A 25975-nucleotide genomic window follows, 5' to 3' on the forward strand; every position below is an offset into this window, starting at 1 on the left:
GATTAGAATCGCGCTTGCGCTAAACTGTGAAGACCAAATTTGCATTTGTCAAAATTTTAAGCATTAAAACTGCATCAAAACTACTAAAATTGCACTTTTTACTTCCCTTTTTTTTTTTTTTTTTTTTACTTTCGTCTTATAGCTAGAGAAATTTAATGTCTATTCCTTTTTAAGATTTTTAAAGTATTTATATTCAATATTCAAGAGTCGCCCCCTCTTCATATGTTCTTAGCTCTGCTACTGACGGCACTGCCTTTTTTTTGTTTGGGTTGTGTTTATTTTCCATTTTAGTTTCTTGAGAAGAATTAAGGTTCAGAATATGGGTTAATTCCGCTTTGTCCCCCTAAACTTTGGATGATTACCCACTTCAGTCCCTAAACTTCAAAATTGGACACTTAAGTCCCTAAATTTATAAGTACCTCCCACTTGAGGAAAATTGTTAACAAATCCTGAATGTCATTGGTGGTCGAAGTGTCTCATTTTATAAGGGTTTAGAAATTTAAGTGTTCCATTTTATAAGTTTAGGGACTGAAGTGGGAGGTATTTATAAGTTTAGGGACTTAAGTGTCCCATTTTGAAGTTTAAGGATTGAAGTGGGTAATCGTCCAGAGTTTGGGGGGACAAAGTGGAATTAACCGCTTCAGAATATAGATGATGATACAGAAACGATTAAGTTGCACGTTTTTCATTCGCAAGGAAATTAAAACAAGCAGGCAGCTAGATTCAATGTCTCATATGCGGACTTGAAAGCCGTCCAGTCGCCCATAGGTGAATGTGTCTGCATGTCTATGGCCCGGTCACAATCATGACTAAAGAGCCAACTTTCTTGAAGTGAAACACGAGCAGATCGATGCTTTGGATGGCCCGTTAGGGTCAAACTTTTCAATTCAACTTCTTCGAGAATCACGTCTTTTCGCAGCTTCGTTCAACATTAGCTATTCCGAGATTCATGTCTTTTGCAGCTTCATTCAACATCGGACTTTGGCCCATAATTCTTTGTCCCTAAAAAATTAACTCATGCAGCAAAACTACTTTGTCGTATTAAATATGTTAAAAAGAGATATGCTACACTAATTAATTTTTCCTATTCAAAAAAAGAAAAAGAACGACTTAGCTCTTCTCTTTTCATTGACGGTTTTAATTTCGGTGATTGTGCCCTATAATTCTGCGATTCAAGTTTTACAATATTAAGGTCCTCCGTGGTTGCTATTAGAAGTTTTCGAAAAATTGACTTCTTATATATTCACCGTTAATATCACAATCATTGAAATGTAAAATGCACTACCTAGATTCAATCATATGTATTCTTTCTATCAAGCAATCAGGCACCTTTCTCTTTATATACATAAAAAAAAATAATAATAATGTCCATTTTCACGCAAATTTGCAAGTATCATCTAAATTATCACCCCTTTTCAAGCAATCATGTATAGTCAGAAGTGACATGACAAATCTTAAAAAGATTATAGTCTGTTAGAAAATTATGACAAGGAAGAAAATTTTCAGTCACACCGATGCTATAATAAAAAAATATATTGTATTAGATGCTACCCACAAAGTTATACATACATACATATATATATATATATATATATATATATATATATATATATATATATATATATATATATATATATATTCTACCACCTTATTCTTAAAGAACCAAAAAAAAAAAAAACACATAGTAGTACTAGTAGAATATTGAAAAATAGCTAAGAACAGTACTTGAAAAGCTTAAAATTGGTGTTAAACAACTCTGCTTATTCATAAGTTAAGAAGATGTGCTAGGGCTGGTATTGTTTTAGTTAGTAAGATCTTGTTTTTCAACTAAACTCCAACAATCTTGGTGTTACCTTTCAACTCAGTAAAACGTACTGTAGAGGTTACTTTTGGACGGTCAAGTCTAGCTAACCAAATACGTCCTCTTCTTGAACGAAGTGCCTTTGTGCTATACTTTTCCTGATATGCACGCTAGATCGGGCCTTCTCCTTCATAATACCTCCGATGATTAAGTTTGTTTTGTGAAAAAATGAATAATGGGAATGAAAACAGTAGAGTTCTTACTATCTTTCTTTCTCTCCCTTTTTCCCGAATGAGGGGGAGTGGTATTTATAGGGGATAAGTTGAAGGAAGGAATAGTGGGCTCCAACTCCCTAGGACCTGGCAGGGATTGAGCGGTCCAATCTGATTTGACGGGACGTACAGAGCAGTAGATAGATCCCGTCAGATGTCTTATCCGCCATGTAGGTGTCAGATTCTCCGATAAGACCTCGGATGTCGTGTCATGCCGTGCACAAATCCGAGGCATCAGTTGATGTGGGAGTCATCTCGGCTATCCGCATGCGATGTCTAGCCGAGATGACCAAAACTGGTAGCGACCCGTCCCAAATAATAAAGGATTTAGCTCGGTATGGCCGAGCCGGATGGCCATCCTCACGTACAGTTTGTTTCCTACTTCCTAATTACATATAACTGTACGAGATAGAATACGGCCTAGTTTTTCAAAATAGAGTAGTACTTTGTACGTTTACATGGGCTTGAAAAATTACATGTATGAATGAGTGAATCAAAGCGGCCGGGCATGGACGAATGATTTGATTGTGTGGAGGAAACCTATTCGGAGAAAGTGAACGTTACAGCTTTCTTGCAATCATCAGCTCCTACGCTACGCTCACGAACACTCACAACATCACTTACACCGCATGCATGCCAAAGTTTTGATTACGCACTATATATACAAGTAAGTATCTATGCGATCGAGCAAAATAACCTAGATCATCTGCATTGCTGATTACATATGTTTCTCTTTGGCAATCTTCGTTTTCGAAAGATAACATACATTTTGGATTTGCGCGATTCAGCTTTAAGTTGTGGGAGAGATCAAGAGCACCATCTTTGCAACCAAATGTCTTCTCATTTTTCATCGAAAAAAATAAAGATGCTTAATAAAATCAAGAGCTTAGGTAGTGTAACTATCCTCTTCTATTCCTAATTGAAAATCTAGAATATTTTGCTATAATAGGGCCTGACATATATATATATATATATATATATTGAATACGAGATATCCTACTAATTTATAGAGATGATTTTTTAACTATGATTAGTTCAAATCGGAGATCAAGTACTTGACGAATATTCATCAACTTCCCGATTCGTACGCATGTTTTTCTTGCCCCGACCTCTTTGGCTAAACATTTTCCCTACCAAGTCTTACCCCTCGCTCTTCTCTTCTCGGTTGCCCACATGATCATCCTTTGATTGATGTTGGTGTGTATGAAAGCGAAAAAATAACACAAGAGCTAGCAAGACTTTGAGGGTTTGCAACCAGCTAGCGGTGGTTGAATCCTGATTTCCTTCGATGAAGTCAACATGGCTAATCATCTCATATTTTGATTCACAATCGCAATTTTCCAACTCCGCCAACTTAATGAAGGGAGAGATGTTGCTAGCTTTCATTGCTTCATTGATTTTGAAGATTAATTCTTGAGCTTATTGATTCTTAGGAGAATAACGTGCTGATTTGACACCAAGGTCATAGACAGTGTTGTCAGTATATGATTGTAGTTTCTTCTTCTTCTTCTTCTACCTCTGGAGGGCATGCGAGGAAGCAATGGTGGCAATTGATGACTGTAGTATGTATTTTTGTTGATCTCTCTGAATTCTGAATTGGCGTAATTGTCTGAGCCTTGCTAAAGGCAGGTGCGGAACTAGGATTTTAATTTAGGAGGGACAAACAGTCAAACGCAGTACAAATTAATATTCATTATAAAGTTTATATTATAAACTTGAATAATAATATTTATGTGAATAATCAATAACTAAAGTTTAAACTATAACAGAAGAAATTCTAAAGAAAAAAAATCACTTGCCTTCAGAAAGTGGAGTTTGGTGAAGTATCAATCCTTAAAATAGGTTTCTTGAAGTTAAGAAAGATCGATACTTGATTAAAAAAATCAAAAGGCAAAACTTTTAGTGTTTATTTTTGACAAATATTCCTATCATTTTAGTCCGAGTCAATTTAGTACTAATAAAATTGTATCCGTGGTTGATTTTTTTCATTTTTTTTTTTTTGCTTGTCTTTGGTTCCTTTTATTTGTCATTTTCTTTTCCTGTTGGTATAGTGTTTCTTTTGATTACTATTTTAAAGTTTTAACAATCACATCTAATAAAGAAATTAAGTATTATTTTCTTAGTTGCTATTTAAAAGTTATATGAACTAATCATATACTAATATTGAAATGATACCGATCCCATTTATTACTGTAAAACAACTAAGAATTGGATTGGTGTAGGACATTTTCCCAAAAAAAAAAAAAAATTTGAAGGAGATGCCCTAGTTGATATATAAAAGTTAAAGAAATCCTTATTGTATACTAAGATTAATATTGATCTATTTTACATCACATGCTAGATGCCTATATGACAATTTTACAAAGAAAATTCCTTAATTGATGTTTCAAAAGTGATAGTAATGCACATGTTAATTGGAGGGGAAGTGGGGCAAGGCAACAAAATGTTGGAGATAGTTTTGTATCAAAGTAGGTTTAGTTTCATCTACCCCCAGCCCCCAGGTATTAGATCCATTCAGAAAGTTGGGCTTAGATGACCTCTGTTGGCTTGGACGAGCAGTGACGAAAAAATGTCCCGCGAGACAAGGAAACAAACTCAGTAAAAAGTCAGGTCCTAGCCCGAACATGTTGCAGATGCAGAAGACCCAAATAGCGAAGGTGGGCCTGGGTGGCATGACAAAATCTCAAATAAAAAATAAGTTGAGGTTGGCAAGCACGCAAATTGGAACGAGATAGTCATCAATTTTATGAGTGCAGAAAATTCAAAATTAGAGAGCTCCTCTGCCTCTACCTACAAATAACCGAACCAACTACGGGACTGACTCCCTGCTGTGGATAATTTACTAATAAATTTTGATAGAGCCGTTATTTGGCACGTTTTGCATTGTCATCTTGTCCTAATTTTGGCCATTCATGGTGTTAAGAAAGGGGATTTCACTCATATTTGACATTTGTGCGAATTGTAGGTGGTTAGCATTAAAATGATATCGCGGGGAAAAATTTCCAGAAGACTTTTCATTTCAGAGCGTGGCCACGCCTTGGAAGGTGGACGAAACCGAAAGACGGACCGTGGTCCATGTGGACCAGGCACATGGGATCAAAACTCAAAGGGGGAAATGGCTTTTGCAGATTGATTTGCACCAGACGTTTCTTGGCTTTTGGACTCCTTGGAATTGCGGCGGCTATAAAGAGAAAAAAAGACAAAGCAAGATGCATCATCTATTTTAGGCTTTAGTTTTCTTTTCCCTAGCCGTCAGACGTTGGAGACTCTTCTCTTGCTTTTTGGCTTTCACGTTTTTGACTCTCTCACTTGAGTCTTCGGATCTGTACAATTCGTGGGGGCTTTTGGCATTGAATTTGGGGATTCAGTACGATTGCCAACGCAGAGATAAGGAAGACGCTTTCTTTTTTCTTTCTTCGTACTTCACTGTTCCAGATTCTTTGATGTCTGCGTGGATGAAATTAATTAATTCGCGCAAGATTGACACGATGAGGAGCGGCTAATTTCCTCCTCTACCCAAAGGTTGACGCAAAGGCGCGGTCCATAATATCTGTGAGATCTAATCGAATTTCATTATTTCTTCCATTTTATTGCTATTCGTGCGTTTCCTGAATTAATTGTTCATGGGTATTTGATTAATCGAATATCAACGGCCGGGTATTTGATTTAATTTAATAGCCTACTGCCACGTTAATTAAATAGAATCCGTAATTGTTCATTTAGTTAGCACCCCGTGGCGACCACCATAATTGGCTTTATGATGGGGAAACGCAAGATCTAATTTAAATAAACCCTCTTAGCGTGTTTATTGGTTAGGGTTGGGTTCTTCTAGCTTTAATGCAATTGGGTAATTAAATTCCTATGGTCGTACCTAGGGTTGTTATCTGGTTAGGGAAGCAGTTAATGGTCGTACCTTGACTGTCGGAAAAGTACGGAAGAGCTGGTTGTCAGAGCTTATTGATGGCTATAACCAACCTAGTGATAAATGGATGAAATATCTTTGCATCGATGAGCATTTAATTGGACCGTGCCTGAGCAGTTGATCCTTTGGGTAGAACTTTTATTAATTGCTATTTCTAGTGAATTGTGCTTTGTGAGTTAGTTTTGAATTTTGTTTGTTTTATTTTATTTTATTTTTATTTGCCTCTTATTGAAAATCCCCCAATTTCGTTCTACTAATTTGAAAAGAAATAATTTCCTACCTGCTCCCTGTGGAATCGACCCTACTTGCCATTGTACGCAAAATTAGTATTTTTATAGATAAATCCGGTATATCGGATCAAGCAAACTCTTCGGGAACAGGGTGAATCAAGTAACCCATTGCACACCTAGGGTCCCTGCTCCAGTACTTGGATTTGTTCTATAATTATTTAATTGATGTGGTAATTAGGACTTTTTAGTAATTATTATTGCACAGGTTCGGCACCTGTCAAATTTTGGCGCCGTTGCCGGGGAGTTGGCGTTTGGATTATTTGTTTCTTTTCAAATTCAGTTCTTATTTTATTTTTATTTTATTTTATTCTTCTTGATACTTTTGCTAGTTTATGCCCCGTTCTTCTCGCACAGGTGAATTGATATACGACGCAGAGGTTGAGAAGGCAGCGCGTAAGCGGAGGCAAGAGACCAAGAGACGAAAACAAGGGCACTTAATTGCTGCAAACGAGCCAGCAGAAGACGGAGTAAGCATGGCCAACACCCAAACATTGAGGGAGTTGGCTGCCCCGGAGCTGACTCACCAGCCCTTATGCATCACATTCCCCACTTTGGCTGAGAATACTGCTTTCGAACTGAAGTCGGGGTTGATTCACCTTCTACCTTCTTTCCATGGTCTCTCTGGCGAAGAACCCCACAAACATGTCAAGGAATTCGAGGTAGTTTGCTCCAGCATGAAACCTCCTGGGGTCACTGAGGAGCAGATAAGACTTAGAGCTTTCCCCTTCTCTCTCAAGGATGCAGCAAAAGATTGGCTATACTACCTACCAGCGGGTAGTATTACCACATGGGCACAGTTAAAAAAGAAATTCTTGAAAAAATTCTTCCCTGCATCCCGAGCTGCGAGTTTGAGGAAGGAGATATGTGGCATTAAGCAATATCCCGGTGAGTCCTTGTATGAATACTGGGAAAGGTTTAACAAGTTGTGCACTAGATGCCCGCAGCACCAAATTAGTGAGCAACTGTTAATCCAATACTTCTATGAGGGGCTCCAATCAACAGACAGGAGTATCATTGACGCTGCCAGTGGGGGAGCACTTGCAAACAAGACACCGAGGGAAGCGTGGGAGCTCATCGAAGCCATGGCAGAGAACTCCCAGCAATTTGGCTTACGTGAGAGCAACCCTCCCCGTAGAGTCAACGAGGTAGAGACTTCATCCATACAGCAGCAACTGTCAGAATTGACGTCTGTTGTGAGACAATTGGCCATGAGAGACACGCCGCGAGCGAAAGTATGTGGAATCTGCACTAGCATGGACCATTGCACAGACTCGTGCCCCATTTTGCAAGAGGACGGGGCAGAACAAGTAAATATGGTCGGAGGCGTGCCCGCGCCCCGTAGGCAATACGATCCGTATTCCAATACGTACAATCCTGGTTGGAGAGATCACCCCAATCTCAGCTATGGTAGTAGGCCACAAAATGCATTCTCCAATCGGCCTCCAGGATTTCAGCAACCGTGGCAACATAAGTCTCAACCCTCATCCTCAAGCTCAGGGAGTTCTTTGGAAGAAATTGTCAAGAGTTTGGCCAACACTACCACTCAACTTGTCACAACCACCACTCAGTTCCAACAGGACACAAAATCAGGCATGAAGGATATGGAGATTCGAATGAGTCAAATGGCAACTGCCATTAATCGCCTAGAGTCCCATGTTTATGGAAAATTGCCATCTCAACCCGAGCCAAATCCCAGGAATGTAAGTGCTATGACATTAAGGAGTGGCAAAGAGGTGGATGGACCTAAAGTGGTAAATTCGAAAAGCAAAAGTGAGGAGGAGATAGAAAAGGAGATTGAAGAGGAAGGGCGCATTCGCGAAGAGCCTAAGGTAACATCTATTCCTTCGATCCCTATTAAATCTAATATAGCTCCTTTTCCTTGCAGGTTGGAAAGGACAAAGAGGGCAGAGAAGGAAAAAGAAATCCTGGATGTGTTCCGCAAAGTTCAAGTAAACATCCCCCTATTGGACGCGATCAAGCAGGTACCCAAGTACGCAAAGTTTTTGAAAGACTTGTGCGTTAACAAAAGAAAGCTAAGGGGTGATGAAAGAGTGATGGTGGGAGAGAATGTATCAGCTGTACTTCAAAGGAAACTCCCACCCAAATGCGGAGATCCAGGTATGTTTGCTATCCCCTGTAAGATTGGTCATTCTAGTATAAAAAATGCCATGATAGATTTAGGAGCTTCTATTAATGTGATGCCTAAGTCAATCTATGATTCCCTAAATTTAGGACCTTTAAAAGAAACGGGGATAATAATTCAATTGGCTGATCGTACATGTGCTTATCCGGATGGGATAGTTGAGGATGTTTTAGTGCAAGTAGATGGATTAATTTTTCCTGCTGATTTTTATGTGCTTTACATGGATGATAGAAGTGCCCCAAATCCATCACCCATTATATTAGGAAGACCATTTTTGAGTACTGCCCAAACTAAAATTGATGTTAGTAAGGGTACTCTCACGATGGAATTTGATGGAGAAATAGTCCATTTTAATATTTTTGATACAATGAAACATCCTGTTAACTCTCATTCTGTGTTTGCTATATATACCACTGATCCCTCTGTGCAAGAATTTTCTAAGTTTGCTTGTAGGGGTAAATCCAAGGTTGCTGCGAACAAGTCCTATAGGATGAAAGCAATTCATGAGGTAAAAATGGAGAGAAAATTTAGGAAAAAAGTTGCACTCAATGGCCATGTGGATCCTGGAGGAGGGCCACCAATTACAAGGAAAATTCAATTACATCCAGACTAAAGAGTGGTGCTATGTCTAGCCAAAGACATTAAAGAAAGGCGCTGCTTGGGAGGCAACCCAAGGCTTCTTTTATTTTAGTTTTCTTATATTTTTTAAGTTTTTGTTAAGTGTTAGTGTCACTTAGTGGGTTGTTATTTTGTGACAGGAAGTTGGCAGCTAGGCATGCCCACGCTAGGTCATCACACCTAAGGAATGGAGTTTTGGAATTGACGGTCAGACGACTATAACTTCTAAGGCGTGCCCACGCCTTCCAACCCTTCCGAAAAAGAAACTTCAGTCTTCTCCTTCCTGTTGGTGTTGCGTCCGCCGCCACCACACCACCTTGTGCACGCAGCCGTCTCACCTCCTTCGTCTTAGTGTCTCACATTCTCTCCCCGGTGGTCAGGGAAATTTCTTTTCTTTTCCCCTAATACTTCATTTGTCTTTTCTACATTGAGGACAATGTAGGTTTTAGGTGTGGGGGGGAGTGGCTTCCATTAGTTCTTTCTTTTTCATTAGTTCTTTTTGCTTTGTTACTTTAAAAAAAAATGAAAAAAAAACATTGTAGTTAGTTGGCTTTTTGGTTATTTCTATGCTTGTTAGTGTTGGGGCATGTTGCTGTGATGAATGACACAATCAAAGTGAGTGGTTATGTGGTCAAGTATGCTAGCTATGCATTTTGTTTCCCTTGGCAATGTCGTTGAATGTTGAATATGCAGGAATTGACCCATTCTTGTAACTTTTGGGGAGCTTTTGAGCCTTGCTTGAGCATATTATTCTTATTTGCTCTATTTTGTTTGATTGAGTGGGTATCACACTTGGTATTGGCATTCTAGAACTTGCTAGTTTATACATGTCAAGGCCACATTTTTGTTGAATTGGATGCATTTGAAATGATAAGGGCATTTAGGATTTAACCCTCTTTAGCTATCTAAAAAAATCAAGCCCTCATCTTATCTCCCAATAGTGAGCCAATTTGAGCTTTTGTCCTTCGTTTCTGGTTGATATCCGCGTTCGTTAACCCAAGACCTCTTTAAACTTTCTTGTTTACCCCTGTGTTGTCAGGGGATGCCTGAATTCCATCATGTGTGCAAAGCAAACAAAAATTGGGGTTGCAAGTGCTGTTAGCTTAGGAGCTATATGATGATATCCTTGTATAAAGGAGGGAAAATTGGAAAAAGCCACTGACCAGAGGGCTCTGGCTTACAAGGCGTGCCCACGCCTTACAGGACTCTCCCTTAAAAAAAAAAAAAAAAAAAAAACCTGAAGAAGCCCTTGTGACCAGAGGACTATGAGCTACAAGGCGTGCCCACGCCTTGCAAGCAGTTCCCTTGTAAAAAAAAAAAAAAAAAAAAAAAAACTGAATAGACCTCGTGACCAGAGGACTATGGGCTACAAGGCGTGCCCACGCCTTGTGAGCAGTTTCGAAAAAAAAAAAAAAAAAAATTTTGGGGCACTTGTATAAGGTGTACAGCAAATGGAAACTGCCTTGTTAGTGAAACCCCTCTGGTAAAGCACTGTGGTTATTGGGGAGTTTCGGACATTCTCTTGACACTTTACCCCCTATCTATACCTTCTTAACGCGCCTTTCACCTGAGCCCCATTACAACCCTATTAAAGTCCCTTTGATTTATGTGTTCGATTCACTTTTAAGTGGTGGAGATGTGATAAATGTGCAAGCCTATGGTAATGGCATTCCGTGATGTTGAATTGAGCGTTCCTAGTATTCATATATATATTTTTCGAATTACAACATGTCCGGTGTGTTCTACCTTTGGTGATATTGTCAGGGACCCTAGATGCTTGTGTTAGTATAGACTACTGCATAACCTCTGCTCTCTTGGTTGTATTTCTGAGCTCCGAAATGCTTGAGGGCAAGCATTGTCTAGGTGTGGGGGGATTTGATAGAGCCGTTATTTGGCACGTTTTGCATTGTCATCTTGTCCTAATTTTGGCCATTCATGGTGTTAAGAAAGGGGATTTCACTCATATTTGACATTTGTGCGAATTGTAGGTGGTTAGCATTAAAATGATATCGCGGGGAAAAATTTCCAGAAGACTTTTCATTTCAGAGCGTGGCCACGCCTTGGAAGGTGGACGAAACCGAAAGACGGACCGTGGTCCATGTGGACCAGGCACATGGGATCAAAACTCAAAGGGGGAAATGGCTTTTGCAGATTGATTTGCACCAGACGTTTCTTGGCTTTTGGACTCCTTGGAATTGCGGCGGCTATAAAGAGAAAAAAAGACAAAGCAAGATGCATCATCTATTTTAGGCTTTAGTTTTCTTTTCCCTAGCCGTCAGACGTTGGAGACTCTTCTCTTGCTTTTTGGCTTTCACGTTTTTGACTCTCTCACTTGAGTCTTCGGATCTGTACAATTCGTGGGGGCTTTTGGCATTGAATTTGGGGATTCAGTACGATTGCCAACGCAGAGATAAGGAAGACGCTTTCTTTTTTCTTTCTTCGTACTTCACTGTTCCAGATTCTTTGATGTCTGCGTGGATGAAATTAATTAATTCGCGCAAGATTGACACGATGAGGAGCGGCTAATTTCCTCCTCTACCCAAAGGTTGACGCAAAGGCGCGGTCCATAATATCTGTGAGATCTAATCGAATTTCATTATTTCTTCCATTTTATTGCTATTCGTGCGTTTCCTGAATTAATTGTTCATGGGTATTTGATTAATCGAATATCAACGGCCGGGTATTTGATTTAATTTAATAGCCTACTGCCACGTTAATTAAATAGAATCCGTAATTGTTCATTTAGTTAGCACCCCGTGGCGACCACCATAATTGGCTTTATGATGGGGAAACGCAAGATCTAATTTAAATAAACCCTCTTAGCGTGTTTATTGGTTAGGATTGGGTTCTTCTAGCTTTAATGCAATTGGGTAATTAAATTCCTATGGTCGTACCTAGGGTTGTTATCTGGTTAGGGAAGCAGTTAATGGTCGTACCTTGACTGTCGGAAAAGTACGGAAGAGCTGGTTGTCAGAGCTTATTGATGGCTATAACCAACCTAGTGATAAATGGATGAAATATCTTTGCATCGATGAGCATTTAATTGGACCGTGCCTGAGCAGTTGATCCTTTGGGTAGAACTTTTATTAATTGCTATTTCTAGTGAATTGTGCTTTGTGAGTTAGTTTTGAATTTTGTTTGTTTTATTTTATTTTATTTTTATTTGCCTCTTATTGAAAATCCCCCAATTTCGTTCTACTAATTTGAAAAGAAATAATTTCCTACCTGCTCCCTGTGGAATCGACCCTACTTGCCATTGTACGCAAAATTAGTATTTTTATAGATAAATCCGGTATATCGGATCAAGCAAACTCTTCGGGAACAGGGTGAATCAAGTAACCCATTGCACACCTAGGGTCCCTGCTCCAGTACTTGGATTTGTTCTATAATTATTTAATTGATGTGGTAATTAGGACTTTTTAGTAATTATTATTGCACAGGTTCGGCACCTGTCAAATTTTTTTTTCCAAACGATAACATGGTATTTAAGCATCAAAAGATACAAAGTCAGAGCAACTGCTCCTGTACATCTGCTTGAACTAACTCTAGCAGCCATGCTGGGAAGCTATACTTCCGTTCAGCTGAATCAATCAATTTTATAGCAAATTTTGCTAACTTGTGACTTACAGAGTTGTTGCTCCTTTTAGTGTGGGAGAAATAACATTTGTCAAAATTTTGTATCAGTCTCCAAATATCCATCTGGATAATGCCTATGCTGACTTCCTCCTCCCTTGCCTTGATTTTGTTCACTACTAGCTTACAGTCCGATTCCAGCTCCACTTTCCTCCATCCCATACGTTTAGCTATTACCATTGCTTCTCTTAGCGCCAAGGCTTCCTCCACTTGTGCCTCAGCACAACCTTCAGTTGGCCTCGCCCATTAGCCTACCAATTCCCCTGAACCATCCCTTGCCACTATACCCCACCCTGCTTTGTTATGTTTTTGGTCTAGAACTGCATCAGTGTTGATTTTGATCCAGTCAACTTGAGCTTTTTCCCATTTCCTATCCCTTTCCTGTTCTCCATCTGCCAGGTTTTCATGTCTTGGCCCCCTCTCTTATGCCAAGTGATATTCATTCCATTCCATCAGTGCTTTATTGACCACCATTATAGGCTCATTACTCATTTTGTTGAACTGTTTGTCATTCCTAGCTTTCCAAATCTGCCACAAAAGGTTTGCCGTGAGAGTTATGTGCTCCCTCCCCTTCTCTCGAGCCACAGCCCCTCTAAGTTTTCCCACCAATGCCAAAAATTGTTCCTAAACACTTTCAGTCCATCCCATTTCAATGGTGCCACCTTCCAAATTGCTTTAGCATGACTACACAAAAAAAACATGTGTTCTAATGTCTCAGAGCTGTCTCCGCAACACTTACACACATGGTCCCCCTTACCACACTTCCCCTTTACCACTGTATTAGTTGGCAGTATGCCTTGTAAGCATTTCCAGATGAAGTGTTTAAGCTTGTTTGGCATGTTCAAATCCCATAGAAACCTCCAGTTTTGAGACTTAATCCTCCTGCTATTTCTTGGTTCTAAAGTTCCTCTAAACTGACACAGTCCTTTCTTCATTTCCTTTATCAGCTTGTAGCCAGTCTTGATAGTATATACACCCGAATTTGACTTTGCTCAATAGAGCCTATCCTTGACCTTCCTCAAGCTCAGCGGTATCTTCAGTATATGCCACCTATCTTCCTCCTCAAATTCCTGCATCAGCACCTCTTTATCCCATTTACCATCCTTGAGCAGTTCACTTACCCTCTGAAGCTCGCTGCCAATTTCTTTCTGAGACCTTACTTTCCCATCCTCTGTCCCTAGCAGCCACTTGTCCTCCTAGATTTTAATTGACTTACCATCCCCCACCCTCCTTCTTAATCCTTCGTCCAGTACTCCTCTTGCACTTAGTAGACTCTTCCAGCACCATGAATCTGATTCTCTTTGTTGTGCATCCCATATGGACTTCCCAGCAAAGTACTTGGCTTTCATTACTCTACTCATCAGCAAGTTTGGTTGCATCAAAATTCTCCATAATTGCTTCCCTAGTAATGCCAAATTAAAATCCTGTAAATCCTTAAATCCCAATCCACCTTCAGCTTTAACATCAGTCATTCTACTCTATTTAATCCAATGAAAGTTCTTTTCATTCTCCCTCTGTCCCCACCAGAACTTGGCTATCTCTGAACATACATTTTTACACAATGTCTTTGGTACCTTGTAGCAAGACATAACATGTGCTGGAAGAGCTAGGATGACAGACTTCAATAGAATCTCCTTGCCTGCTTGGCTCAGGAGTTTTTCCTTCCAACCTCCAAGTTTTTTTTACTGTTTTCTGCCTAATGAACTCAAATACCTGTCTCTTTGATCTTCTTATGATCATAGGAAATCTTAAGTATTTGCTCTGATGGACCTCTCTCATACCTTCCAGCTCTTTAAGTACCTCTTCATTTTTCCTTCCTTTGACATTTTTACTAAAAAAGATAGAGGACTTATCCTTGTTTATCAGCTGTTCTGATGCTCTTCCATAGTCTTCCAGAACCTTCATCAGCTGCACAGCCTCACCCACCTTAGCTCTACAGAAAATTAGCAAATCATCTGTAAATAAGAGGTGAGACAAACTAGGAGCTTCATTAGCAATCTTTATTCCATACATGCTACCCTGTCTATTAGCTCTCCTTAGTATAGCAGACAAACCTTCTGCACAAATCAGGAATAAGTAGGGGTATAAAGAATCTCCCTGTCTTAAACCTCTAGTAAGCTTGATAAACCCCCTTTTTTCCCACATTCTAAAATCTATTGGATCCATGTTTGGCAGAATCCCATTTTTTGCATCATTTTTGCCAAGAACACCTATTCTACCCTATTATAAGTCTTAGACATATCAAACTTGATAGCCATATAACCATCATTTCTAGTTCTTTTATTATTTAGAAAATGAATACTTTCGTGCGCAATTAGGACATTATCCAGAATCTGTCTACCAGACACAAATGCAGACTGTGAAGAACTAATGCAACAATCTAGCACAGTTTTAAATCTGTTGACTAAGACCTTGGAAATGATCTTGTAAATGACATTACACAAGCTTATAGGTCTAAATTCTGTGATCAGGTTTGGGGAATCAGTCTTAGGGATTAGACTGATCAGGGTCTCATTTATGGATTTCAAAATATGACCAGAGTGAAAGAAACTTTGAATAGCACTAATAACATCATTTTTTATAACATGCCAAAACTTTTGAAAAAAGATAGGGAACATACCATCTGGTCTAGGAGACTTGTTTGGATGCATGGAATTCACTGCCTGACTGATTTCCTGATCTGAGACTGGTCTTGTCAACTTTCTGTTCATTTCAGCAGTAATAGTCTATGGGATTTCTTCCAAAATGGTACTGAAATCAGTTGGATTATCGGACGTGAACAAATGCTGGAAATAGTCTACAATTTCCTTCCTGATCTCCTCCTCATTCCTGCACCACTTCCTACTTCTCCTTTTCAGTCCATTAATCCTATTCTGTTTCCTCCTACTCATCACACTGGCATGGAAGAAGCTGGTGTTTTTGTCCCCCTCCTGAAGCCATTTAATCCTTGCCTTCTGACTCCAGTAGACCTCCTTCCTCTTGTAAGCCTCCACCAATTTCCTCTTTAATCCTATAATTTTTGTTCTGTCCTCTCTTCCTTGGCTCTCATTCACCTTTTTAATTTCCTTTTTTATCTGCTCTATTTGTTTTTTTGAGTTCAAATTCAGTTTTTTGCTTCAATGCAACAGATTCATACGAACTTGCCTAATTTTTCTTTGTGCCTTGTACAATCTTGACCCCTGCTGATCTATCCCCCAAGCTTCCTGAATCACCTCCCCAACACCTTCCTGCATGATTCATCTACTGTCAAAAGTAAATCTCCTCTTCCTTGATGTTTCTACAGGGGTTAGATCTAGGACCAAGGCACAGTGGTCAGAAACTTCTGTTTCCACATGAGTAACTCTAGCTTTTTCAATATTTCCACACCATTGCTTCGTCCCCAACACTCTATCTATTCTTTCCTTAATCTCTCCTTCCTTGTCCCGGTTGTTACACTAGGTTTAAGGCACTTCCTCAAAGCCTATATCTATCAAGGCAGTCCTATTAATGAAACCATTGAAATTCTGAAAGCTACTAACAGGTCTGATTCTACCTCCTCATTTTTCTCCATTAGAAGTAATATCATTCAGGTCTCCTATTAGAGCCCAGCAGTCACCCCAATTTTGAATTCTTCTCTCTAACACCTTGCATTACTGCTCCCTAATTTTATCATCCGTACTGACATAAACACACACATACCACCAATCTTTACTATCTCTATGGTCCCCTATCAATAACTCTATAGTAAAGCTAGTGAATAAAATGCTTTTCACCTGTATATCCATCTTCCAGATCACAGCTAGACCCCCTGCAATCTCCACAAGATCTACTACAAACAGGTCATCAAACTTCACCCACTACTTAACATTATTTATGAAGCTCTACTTCTTTTTTGTCTCTGATAAGAAAATCAGAGATGGAGAGTAGACTTATACAAGTTCCTTAAGTTGGGGAACTATCAAGAGGCTCTCCACACCTCGACAGTTCCACACCAAAGCTCTCATTGAGGTGTGGGAGCCCAATTTAGGGAGGGCTCCACCACTTTAGACAACATCACTGTGACATCCCGAATATTAGGAGTTTATTTGTAAAGAAAATACTAAAGTGCATTTCTTTGGCTTTGATTTAAAACCTTATTTTGTTCCAAAAGACTAGAAACCCTAAATTTTAATCGAAAACCTTAATCTACTTGTGACTAATTGCTTTTCTCAAATATCTTATATTTTGATGGAAAACCCTAATTTTAATTACTGGAATTGTAAAATTCCTCACGTTTTCTTAAAAATGCCTTTTATCTGGAAATTATTCAATTACTATGGCTATACAACCCAATCACTCTACAATAGGTGCAAATAAACCTAGAAAGTAGGGTTTCACTCTTCGTTTTCAAGATTGGAGCAAATTAGGGTTTTCGCGTTTTTCCGCCGGATGAATTTTCGGTACTGAACAAGGATTAAATTTGGTGATTAAAAGTGAATTTTAAGTGAGAAATAATATGTGAATAGGGGCAATGATATAAGGTTAGTGAATGGGAAGTAAAAACCCTAGTACGTGAGTTTTTAAGAAACGGCGCAAACCGGCGGGTCCCGCGCATTACCGATTAAACGCACCAATTGACCACCACTTTCTTACCATATAAGTTTATTGATATTTGAGCAAAATATCTCCTCTCTCATGATGACTTCTTGACCAAAATTTGTGGCCAAAATGCAAGGAGAAGAAAGAGAAATTCTTGTGGTTGTAATTAAACCAAGTGTTGGCCAAACTTGTGGTTTAGATTAATCCTAATCTCTTGTCTTCTTCACTCCTTAAGAACAGCCTTTCTTCTTCATTTTTCTGCCCCATAACCGAAATTAGAGAGAGAGAGAAAGACAAAGAGAGTTCATCTTGTTCTTCTCCAAATCTTGAAAAGTTTCTTCTATTCGCGCAAATCTACTCCGATTAAGTTGTTATCTAGCACAAAGGCTACCTACCGGTGTAATTTTCTTGAAGAACAAAGGCCTTGAACACTTGTTTCTAGTTTCCTTGGAAAGGTATACATGCTAGAACCTTGATTCTCCGATTAAATGCGTGATTAGTTGCTAAATATGTCACATATGGTTGAATTATTGATGTATGTGGTGAAATAGAGGCTTGGATCATGTTTTTCCATTTTATTGGAATTTTTACAGTTTCCCTATGATTCTTCTAGTGCTTACAATTTGGGGCTTTGATGTTTAAAGTTTAATATGGGAAGTTAAGATGGTGAAGCAAGCCAAAAATAAAGAAATTAGCATTTGATTTCAAGAATTTCCAGATTTCAGGAACTTGAAAATTCAGTTCTGCCCGTTTCTGTATCACCTAGTTAGAGGCCGAATTTGGCTTGGCATAAAACATGAAAATTGTAGAGAATGATGTTTTCTAGTTGCCTATAAATTTTCAGCTCAATCTGAGCTCGGTAGCCTATGAAAAGACCGAAATACCCCTGCTACCCTGTTTCTATCCGAGAATAGTATTCAGCTTTGGTAATTGGGTAGTTTGACTGGGAATACTACCGATTTGGTTGTTGATGTCTTCTTAAGAATTATAGTCTTGTATCTTAGCTTTCAAATGGCTTTGGAATCACTTGAATTGGAGTTGTATATGCTGAGATACGTCGGAAATACCTAGACTGGTCCAGGAAAGGGTTCTGCGAACAGGGTTGCCTTTTTACCCAGTTTGACTGTGACTTTTCACCATGATCCTTACTGAATTCGATTTGGTCCAAAACATGAAAGTTGTAACCAATGGTATAAACTACTTTCCTGCAAAATTTCAGCTTGATCCGATCACTGTAGCATGTGAAATGACCGAAATAACCTTGACTGTCTATGAAACCTGTTTCGCACCCAGAATTCAGTTTTCGTGTAGTTTTCCATTTTTGATCATGAAAATACATGATTTGGCCTTGGAGGTCTTCATAAGAAATGTACCCTGGACTCTTAGCTTTCAGATGGCTTTGGAATCACTTGATTTGGACTTAGGTAGCCTGAATTATAGTTCGTTAACCAGAATGTGGTTTGTCCACCTGTTTCTGCGGTTCTGGTCTAGTATCTTGCATTTTTGACCTAGTTGTGCTATGAACTGGACTGAGTAACCTTCTGCAATATTGTAGCCCTATCTCTTAGCTTCGGAACGGTGTATCTTATACCTCCATCCGATAATCGTAGTGCCAATGGTGCCAAAACCGCTAAATGATATCAAATCTGTTTTTGGGTTTAGGACTTGGATTCGGACAAGATAATGGTATATGACGGATGGGTTCTGAGCCGTGGAGGTGAGTGACCTCAAACTACTTCTAAAGTTATTTATGAACCGTTTCTTACATTATTTACTTTTGAACTGTTTCCAAAGTTACTTTTGAAATGTTTTCTTGCATATCATGTGTGCTGGCATTTGAGTGTGCCTTGTTTGCTATATTTCTTGACTTCATGACTTGTATTTTGGTTGATAATGTGTTAAGCGCTTATAATGATTTCCAAAACGAGTTTTCGAGGCGAGTGTGTACTTTATCGCACTCGACCTCGATAAATGTGAAATTTTCGATTGAAATGTTACTTGCGCATGAATGTAAGCCTTTTGGGCTGAACTGGCCATTGCCCCTTGTTACCGGTCGTCTTGAGCCAGAAGCGGACTCGGTCAGGCGATTAGGAACTTGGGTGAACGTTTGGTATACTCGAGTATTACCTATGTAGGTTGGTGGAGCCTGGCCAAAAGCCAGGGACGGGGTGAATGAAATGAAATGAATGACCAAATGAGCGAGGAAATGTCAGGAGAATGAATGTATCCTTTCATGAATGTTACTATCGTTTTCCATTGTAAATGTTTCTTGAATTATGGATAATCCATATTTACTGTTTTGCAAATGATGTAGTTGTTTCCGGATTTATCATTTAACTTATGACATCATTGAAATGAACTATTGTGAAACCGATTTGATTAATGATTTTCTGGTTACTCGCTGAGCTTTTAGCTCACCCCAAAAACTATTTTATTCCCCTCCACAGGGCTCGTGGCGAAGGAAGGACTTGTAGTACTTGTTCACGTGACTGGATGGCATATATCTTGTATAATTTGGACTTGGAATCATTTTATGTATAGTTGAGAATTGTTTCCGCTTCGCTTATGACATGTAAATATTGGAGATTTATATTGTAATATTTGATGTTTATTCTTGTAATTCATTTGAGGACTGTAGTGAACGACTGAGTCCCGGCGAGAGCTGGGCAGGCGACCCGCCGAACCCTGGGGTACGCCCTAGGGAAAGGTGGGGCCGTCACAATCACCACATCTTCGACCCCATCAACCAATCTGGCTTTCTTTTTACACTCTATCTCCCTCAGATTCCCTGCTAGCTCACTCCCACTTACTTCCTTTTTTCTTTTTCCTATTTCCTGGCCATTCTGCATTGTTTCCATCTCAGCCAGATGCTTCCTTATTCCCACCTCCTGTACCAGTCATTTCCAGGTCTTACTAACCCTATACTTCCTTGTACTAGTTTTATGCCCCTGGCCTTCCTGATGAACTTCTTTCACTCCCTCTTCCCTCTCCTTTCCATTCATTTCCTTTTGCACACTGTTGTTGCTCTCAACATCAATCCACATCTTGTCCTTACTACTTTCTCCCTCTCTCACACTCACCGCTTCTACTGCCTTGAGCATCAGCAGGTCTTCTCCATTCTCCACTTTTGTTATTTCTTTTACCTCTTCTCAAACCTGGCCCCCATGGATGCACTCTTGCCCTCCTTCCCATACTTTATGCTCCTCTCACCCTCCTGCTTCCCCTCCCACTCTTCCTTTTGCCCCCCTTGTTACTATACCCTGGCTCTCCATCCTCTTGGATGGGATCTCAGTCTTCCCTTTCCTCCTATGGAACTTCTTTGTATAGGTCAGTAATGGGTACTGCTGAGTCCTAGCTTCCTCATCTGAAATTTGATCCCTGAACCCCCCTTTCCCTGATGTTCCTACTCCCCTTCATTCCTGCCTTTCTTCCTTGGACTCCCAGGGAAACTAACTCGAAGCCAATTGGCATACTGGTTCTCCCTATCAATATTTATCCCATTCCTAGAACAGATCCTCTCATTATGTCCTACCCGTCCACAACAGAAGCAAAAATCTGGACACTTCTTATACGTAAACTCAATCCATCTAGTCCCTACATTACTTTTCACCACAGTACCTCTAGGCAGAGGCTCTCTAAAATTCATTTCAGCTAGGATTTTGAGATGCTTACTTTCCTTACCTCTTCCCTGAGGAATAATGACCTCTCTAACACCTACAAATATTTCACCTATTTTACGCCTAGCCTCCTTAGTAACCCAATGAAGAGGTAAGTTCCAAATCTGAACCCACAGTAAAGTCCTATTGAACGCTGACTCCGCCTCCTCCAGATCTGCCTGCCATTCCAATAATACCAGAGGCTGGCCATCATAGATCCAAGGTCTTTTGCTAAGCACCAGTTCAATATCCTTTCTAGATTCAAATACAAACTAGAACATATTGACCTTGATCTCAGTAATTTTTACATTTCTCAATTGAGGCCACACATTGCTGGCAAAACTTCTCATACCAGTAATGTTAGCTGCTCTTTCCCCCCAAACTCTCCCTATTAAACTCAATCTACACTCCTTAATTCCCTTTTCCAATTCCTCTTTTCCCAAACAAACGCCCTCCCTCTCGCTCTCAGATAAGGTGAATTTCCTCATTACCTCTTCTATGTGTTCCATCCTCACTGATCCCACAGTCTATACTACCTCCAGATCCAGATTGTTGCAGCACCAGTTCAGCTCCAGAAATCGTCACCGTATTCCAGCTTCCCAAACTTCGTCTCCTTGACCACTCAGCTACGCCCCTAGATCAACGAACTAGATGAACAACCTGCAAGAGCACCAGACAAACTAGAAAAAGCAGAAAACAGAAAAAAGGACAGAAAAAACTCAACGGCAAACACATGACAACACTTCCCGCGAACTTTATTTGATGGATTATATGGCTATCAGCTGTGAAAGTTTAAGTTATTCTAGGATAGATTGATATACTTAGCAGAAATGCTTAATTTGGAATGAAAGCTAAAAATGGAAAAAGATTTGTTGAAAGAGATCTGTTATTTTGGGATTCGGAATTTGAGATATTGTTAGAAAAGGGCACGACTCCCATAGGAGGGAGATTTCTCTCTCTAGAATAGAGAGAAAGAAGCTCTCATAGTGAGAGACTTTTGTTGAATGAGGGATTATAATTTACTAATAATTAGTTGCCGATAAATTCTTTTTTCCAGCTTTGTTGAAATTTAAGGTTCTTATGATTAAGAAATTTTAATCGAAAGATATAGCTGCAAGCAAATGCACTGGGCGGGCGAGTGCAATGGGGGAAAACTTATTAGTGTGATTGAACAAAGTAGCGTACTGTAGCTTAACAAATACTCCACTATATTTACTACTACCTGACAATATAATGACATCCGATGAATTCAATTTTTTTTCTTTTTTTTTTTTGCCTTTTTGAGTTCATAATTCTGTTGCCAAACTTAAACTGAAAGTCGGTTTATAAATTTGACAAGTTACTTCTTCTATGAGTTATGAGTTACATAAACATTTAGATTTGCATTAATTCCAATTAGGCTCTCCAATATATGTAACTTGTCTACTATTTTGCGTTTGAAATGGACTACATTTTAGTTTTGCCCTTCAATTCACAGTAGTATAAGTTTCTTGAGAGAAGTGTAATTTGGTTGTACTAGTCCCTAAAGTTTAGATAAAAGCAAATGTAATCCGAAAATGTTTTAATTTCTAAGCACGCGTAGTCTAATTGATTGACTTCTATCAGTGACTATCGGAGTAATATCACATGCCGACAACTAATCGTTTAAAAAAGTTTGAAGAAACGGATAAAATAATATTTGTTAGCAATAATTTTAATAAAAGATGACTAATTACCCATATCCTGCCCTGAAAAATTTTTTTTTTTTGGCAACTAAATATTGTATTGTGGCTAAAAACTAATCGCTCCAGCATGTGAATAATTATTTGTGTTTTATTACAGCATATGGGGAAGAAATTTTTTTCCATTTTTAAAATGTTTTCAAGAAATTAATTGCCAGCATGTGACAATATGTGACTAAATTTCAAAAATCGATTAATGGAATTAAGTGCCCTTATAAATTGAAATATTTGAAATTATATTTATTTTTGTCCAAACTTTAGCATTATGGATGTTGACGATCAGAGTACTGTTAATTTCGCGCGGCCAATTTAGGGCAATGTGTCATGTCAATCCCTACAAAATCTCTCCCCCACAGCAACAAGAAAATTAAAAAGAAAAGAGTAGTTGTCATATCTAAATAAGAGGGTCTTAATTGAACTTTAACCTTTGGAATTTTGGCACAATTCTTCTAATCCTACAGTCCGACAACAAGGAAAATTGTTAGATTCTTCCTATTGAGGGGGGTGGGAATGAATCATAGTTATTAAACCCAACCCGAGAGAGAACCCGGCGAACGAGGTGGGTCAATAAGTTACTGGTTCAACCAGTGGGTGAGTGGTTGAACCGGTAGGTCACTAATTATATTTAAATATTATATTTCATAATTTTTGATATAAGATATATGATATAAATTATAATAAATAATGACATAACAAATGCTCATATAATTTAATTTGCTATAAAATAATTAATTCATATAAGATTCAATAAAATATTAAGTTATTTAGTAATATACCAAACTTCAAGTATAAAATTTTATCTATATTTAGTGTAATTATCTAACTTATTTATAAATTTTAAGTGCAAAAAATTATTAAAAATAATATTTATCTTTAAAATGAATTATGTAATATGTCATTTTTTAAGTCCATTTTATAACTTATAAAGTTTGGGGTCATAAATTTTTATTAAAAGATTCCAAAGAAATAAAAAAAAAGATAAAGTTGACAAAACGTTTATATATTATAAGTAAGCTACTCAATCAACAAATGGTGAAGTAGCTTGGTGGTATGCGCCTTGCTACAAGGACCAAAGGTCCAAGGTTTGAGTTCTAGCAAGGCCCAAAGGTCCAAGGTTCGAGTTCTAGCAAAGGAATAAAATTTTTATTCGAAATTCGGTTTCTAGACAAAACCGGCCGAGTTTTCGGTTTCATTCGGTTGAACCGCTGGTCCGTTGACTAGTTAACGATTTGATTGTTTAAATGATCTAATTTAAAACCTAGCCCGATCCAATGTTCGGTTCATCAGTTTGACCGGTTCAATCGTCGAATCGGGCCGGGTTTAATAGCTATGGAATGAATAGCTAAAAGGACCAAAGGTCCAAGGTTTGAGTTCTAGCAAGGCCCAAAGGTCCAAGGTTCGAGTTCTAGCAAAGGAATAAAATTTTTATGCGAAATCCGGTTTCTAGACAAAATCGGCCGAGTTTTCGCTTTCATCCGGTTGAACCGCTGGTCCGTTGACTAGTCAACGATTTGATTGCTTAAATGATCTAATTTAAAACCTAGCCCGATCCAATGTTCAGTTCATCAGTTTGACCGGTTCAACCGTCGAATTGGGCCGGGTTTAATAGCTATGGAATGAATAGCTAAGCGATCAAAATGTGCGGACATGGATAGGAAGTAAATATTTCGATCAATGTGGCACAGTGGCTTCCGCAGGTTGGCCAACAGATGAGTGAAAGTTATCATTTGAGCAGTGAAACGAATAAATGCCAGACCAAACTGTTTTAATAATCCAAACTTGTCCTACACTTCCCAAGACCTTTTTTTTCTGTTTTCCGACCACAAACTTGGGAGTGGAATCGAGGTCTGTTCAACTTTTTCAAGTCCGGACTCATGTAATGATTTGTCTGATTGTTATGGGAATGCTTATATGTTCTATCTTCTCCCAAAAAATTGTTGGGGGTAGATGATGTTGCATAAAATCAAGTCATTGGTTCTCTTTACCTTGTGCTTTCCATCTGATTGTAGATCTTAGAAGGGACAACTTTAAAAGTGAGTGAAAAAGGCAAAATTAATATCGACATATGGAAAGTACAGTATACGTTTGTACCACTACACTACAGCATCCCCCAAAAAAAAAAAAGGAAACCGGAAATATATAATTACAAACAGAAATGGCTGCATTAATGATCATAAATGTTAGAGAAGCTAATGTTGTTGGCTGTCAATTCAATGGATTCTCAGGAGGAAAAAAGGCCTTCAGAATTTGGATGAGCGCCAACAAACCAACAACATATGCTGCGAGATGACACGTAGTACGTAAAGTCCTCGGCCAACTGCCATCCCCGTCCCCGTTTTGTGGCCATGGAATCCCAAAGTGGCCTATTAACGCACTTCAGGACCATAGCCCACCGGGCGTGAAAATTGTAACGTAACGATTTAATATATGTGAGAAAAAAAGATAATACGAAAATATGATCATGAAAAATAACGTAATTTTTCGGTGAAAAATAGCTGTTCAAACAAGGCCTAAAGTTTCCAGATACAGTGCCCTAAGTGCCCATCGAGGTTGGTTCGGTTGGTGCTGAGATTGTCTAATTAGATCCTGGCACCGTGTGATTGGATTCGACTCCTTCTGCCGTCTTATATATCCTTGGGAGTGGAATGCACAAGCGCAAGAGATTAGTCGGGTTGAAGGGCGAGACACCCCTGTGTTGACAAAAAAAAAAAAAAAAAAAAAAGATACAGTGACCTATGTACTGGGATGGGACGATTCACTATTGTTGAATTCAAAGAAGGCTTTTACTTTGCATTTATGTAAATTTGAATTCAGATCTTTTTACTTATAAAAAGGAAAAAAAAAAAAGAATTTATAGATTTTTATGTTTAAAACATGCACTTGTATTACTGAATTTATTAAAAGGTTCAGTTAATAGTAGCGTAACTGCATTCAACTGGGATGAGTTCATTACCTCGACTACAAACAGTTTGTTAATGAGAGGGAAGTTCAGATTCTGTATCTCAAAACCAATTGAGCATTAATACTTTATTATAGCGTATTCCATTGTATACCCAAAATGAATTAGCGAATGCTGCACGCAGTATTTCAGAAAGCAGAAGGTGAACCATGCGATTGCTGGTAAATATCAAGAACATGATCAATTCTCAACCCATCATGTGAGTGGCGACAATTAAGGTTGTGTTTGGATTGCATTTTCCGTCATTTTTCATGGAAAAATTACTGTAGCGATTTGATATATGTGAGGGAAAAAGGTGATAGGGAAATGTGATCACGGAAAACGATAATATTTTCGGACGAAAACCTTCAATCCAAGCAAGGCCTAAACTTTCAATCGTCCAAAACAATTTACTAAAATGGAA

General features: G+C 38.8%; 2 protein-coding genes across 2 annotated transcripts; one reads left to right on the plus strand and one right to left on the minus strand.

Annotated features, from left to right (window-relative positions):
- The first annotated feature begins 6617 nt into the window (after nt 1–6617).
- Nucleotides 6618–10164, plus strand: LOC140013606 (uncharacterized). The gene is made up of 3 exons (XM_072062955.1): nt 6618–8403; nt 9624–9681; nt 10086–10164. The coding sequence occupies exons 1-3, from the start codon at nt 6618–6620 to the stop codon at nt 10162–10164; spliced, it is 1923 nt and encodes a 640-aa protein (XP_071919056.1).
- A 4069-nt stretch (nt 10165–14233) lies between these two features.
- On the minus strand, nt 14234–15390 carry LOC113722407 (uncharacterized). Its single transcript, XM_027245721.1, has 2 exons — nt 15300–15390; nt 14234–14736 (listed from the first exon to the last, which is right to left on the minus strand). The coding sequence occupies exons 1-2, from the start codon at nt 15388–15390 to the stop codon at nt 14234–14236; spliced, it is 594 nt and encodes a 197-aa protein (XP_027101522.1).
- Nucleotides 15391–25975: the final 10585 nt, after the last annotated feature.

The sequence above is a fragment of the Coffea arabica genome, chromosome 8c (genome assembly GCF_036785885.1).
Source record: "Coffea arabica cultivar ET-39 chromosome 8c, Coffea Arabica ET-39 HiFi, whole genome shotgun sequence".
Lineage (NCBI taxonomy): Eukaryota > Viridiplantae > Streptophyta > Magnoliopsida > Gentianales > Rubiaceae > Coffea > Coffea arabica.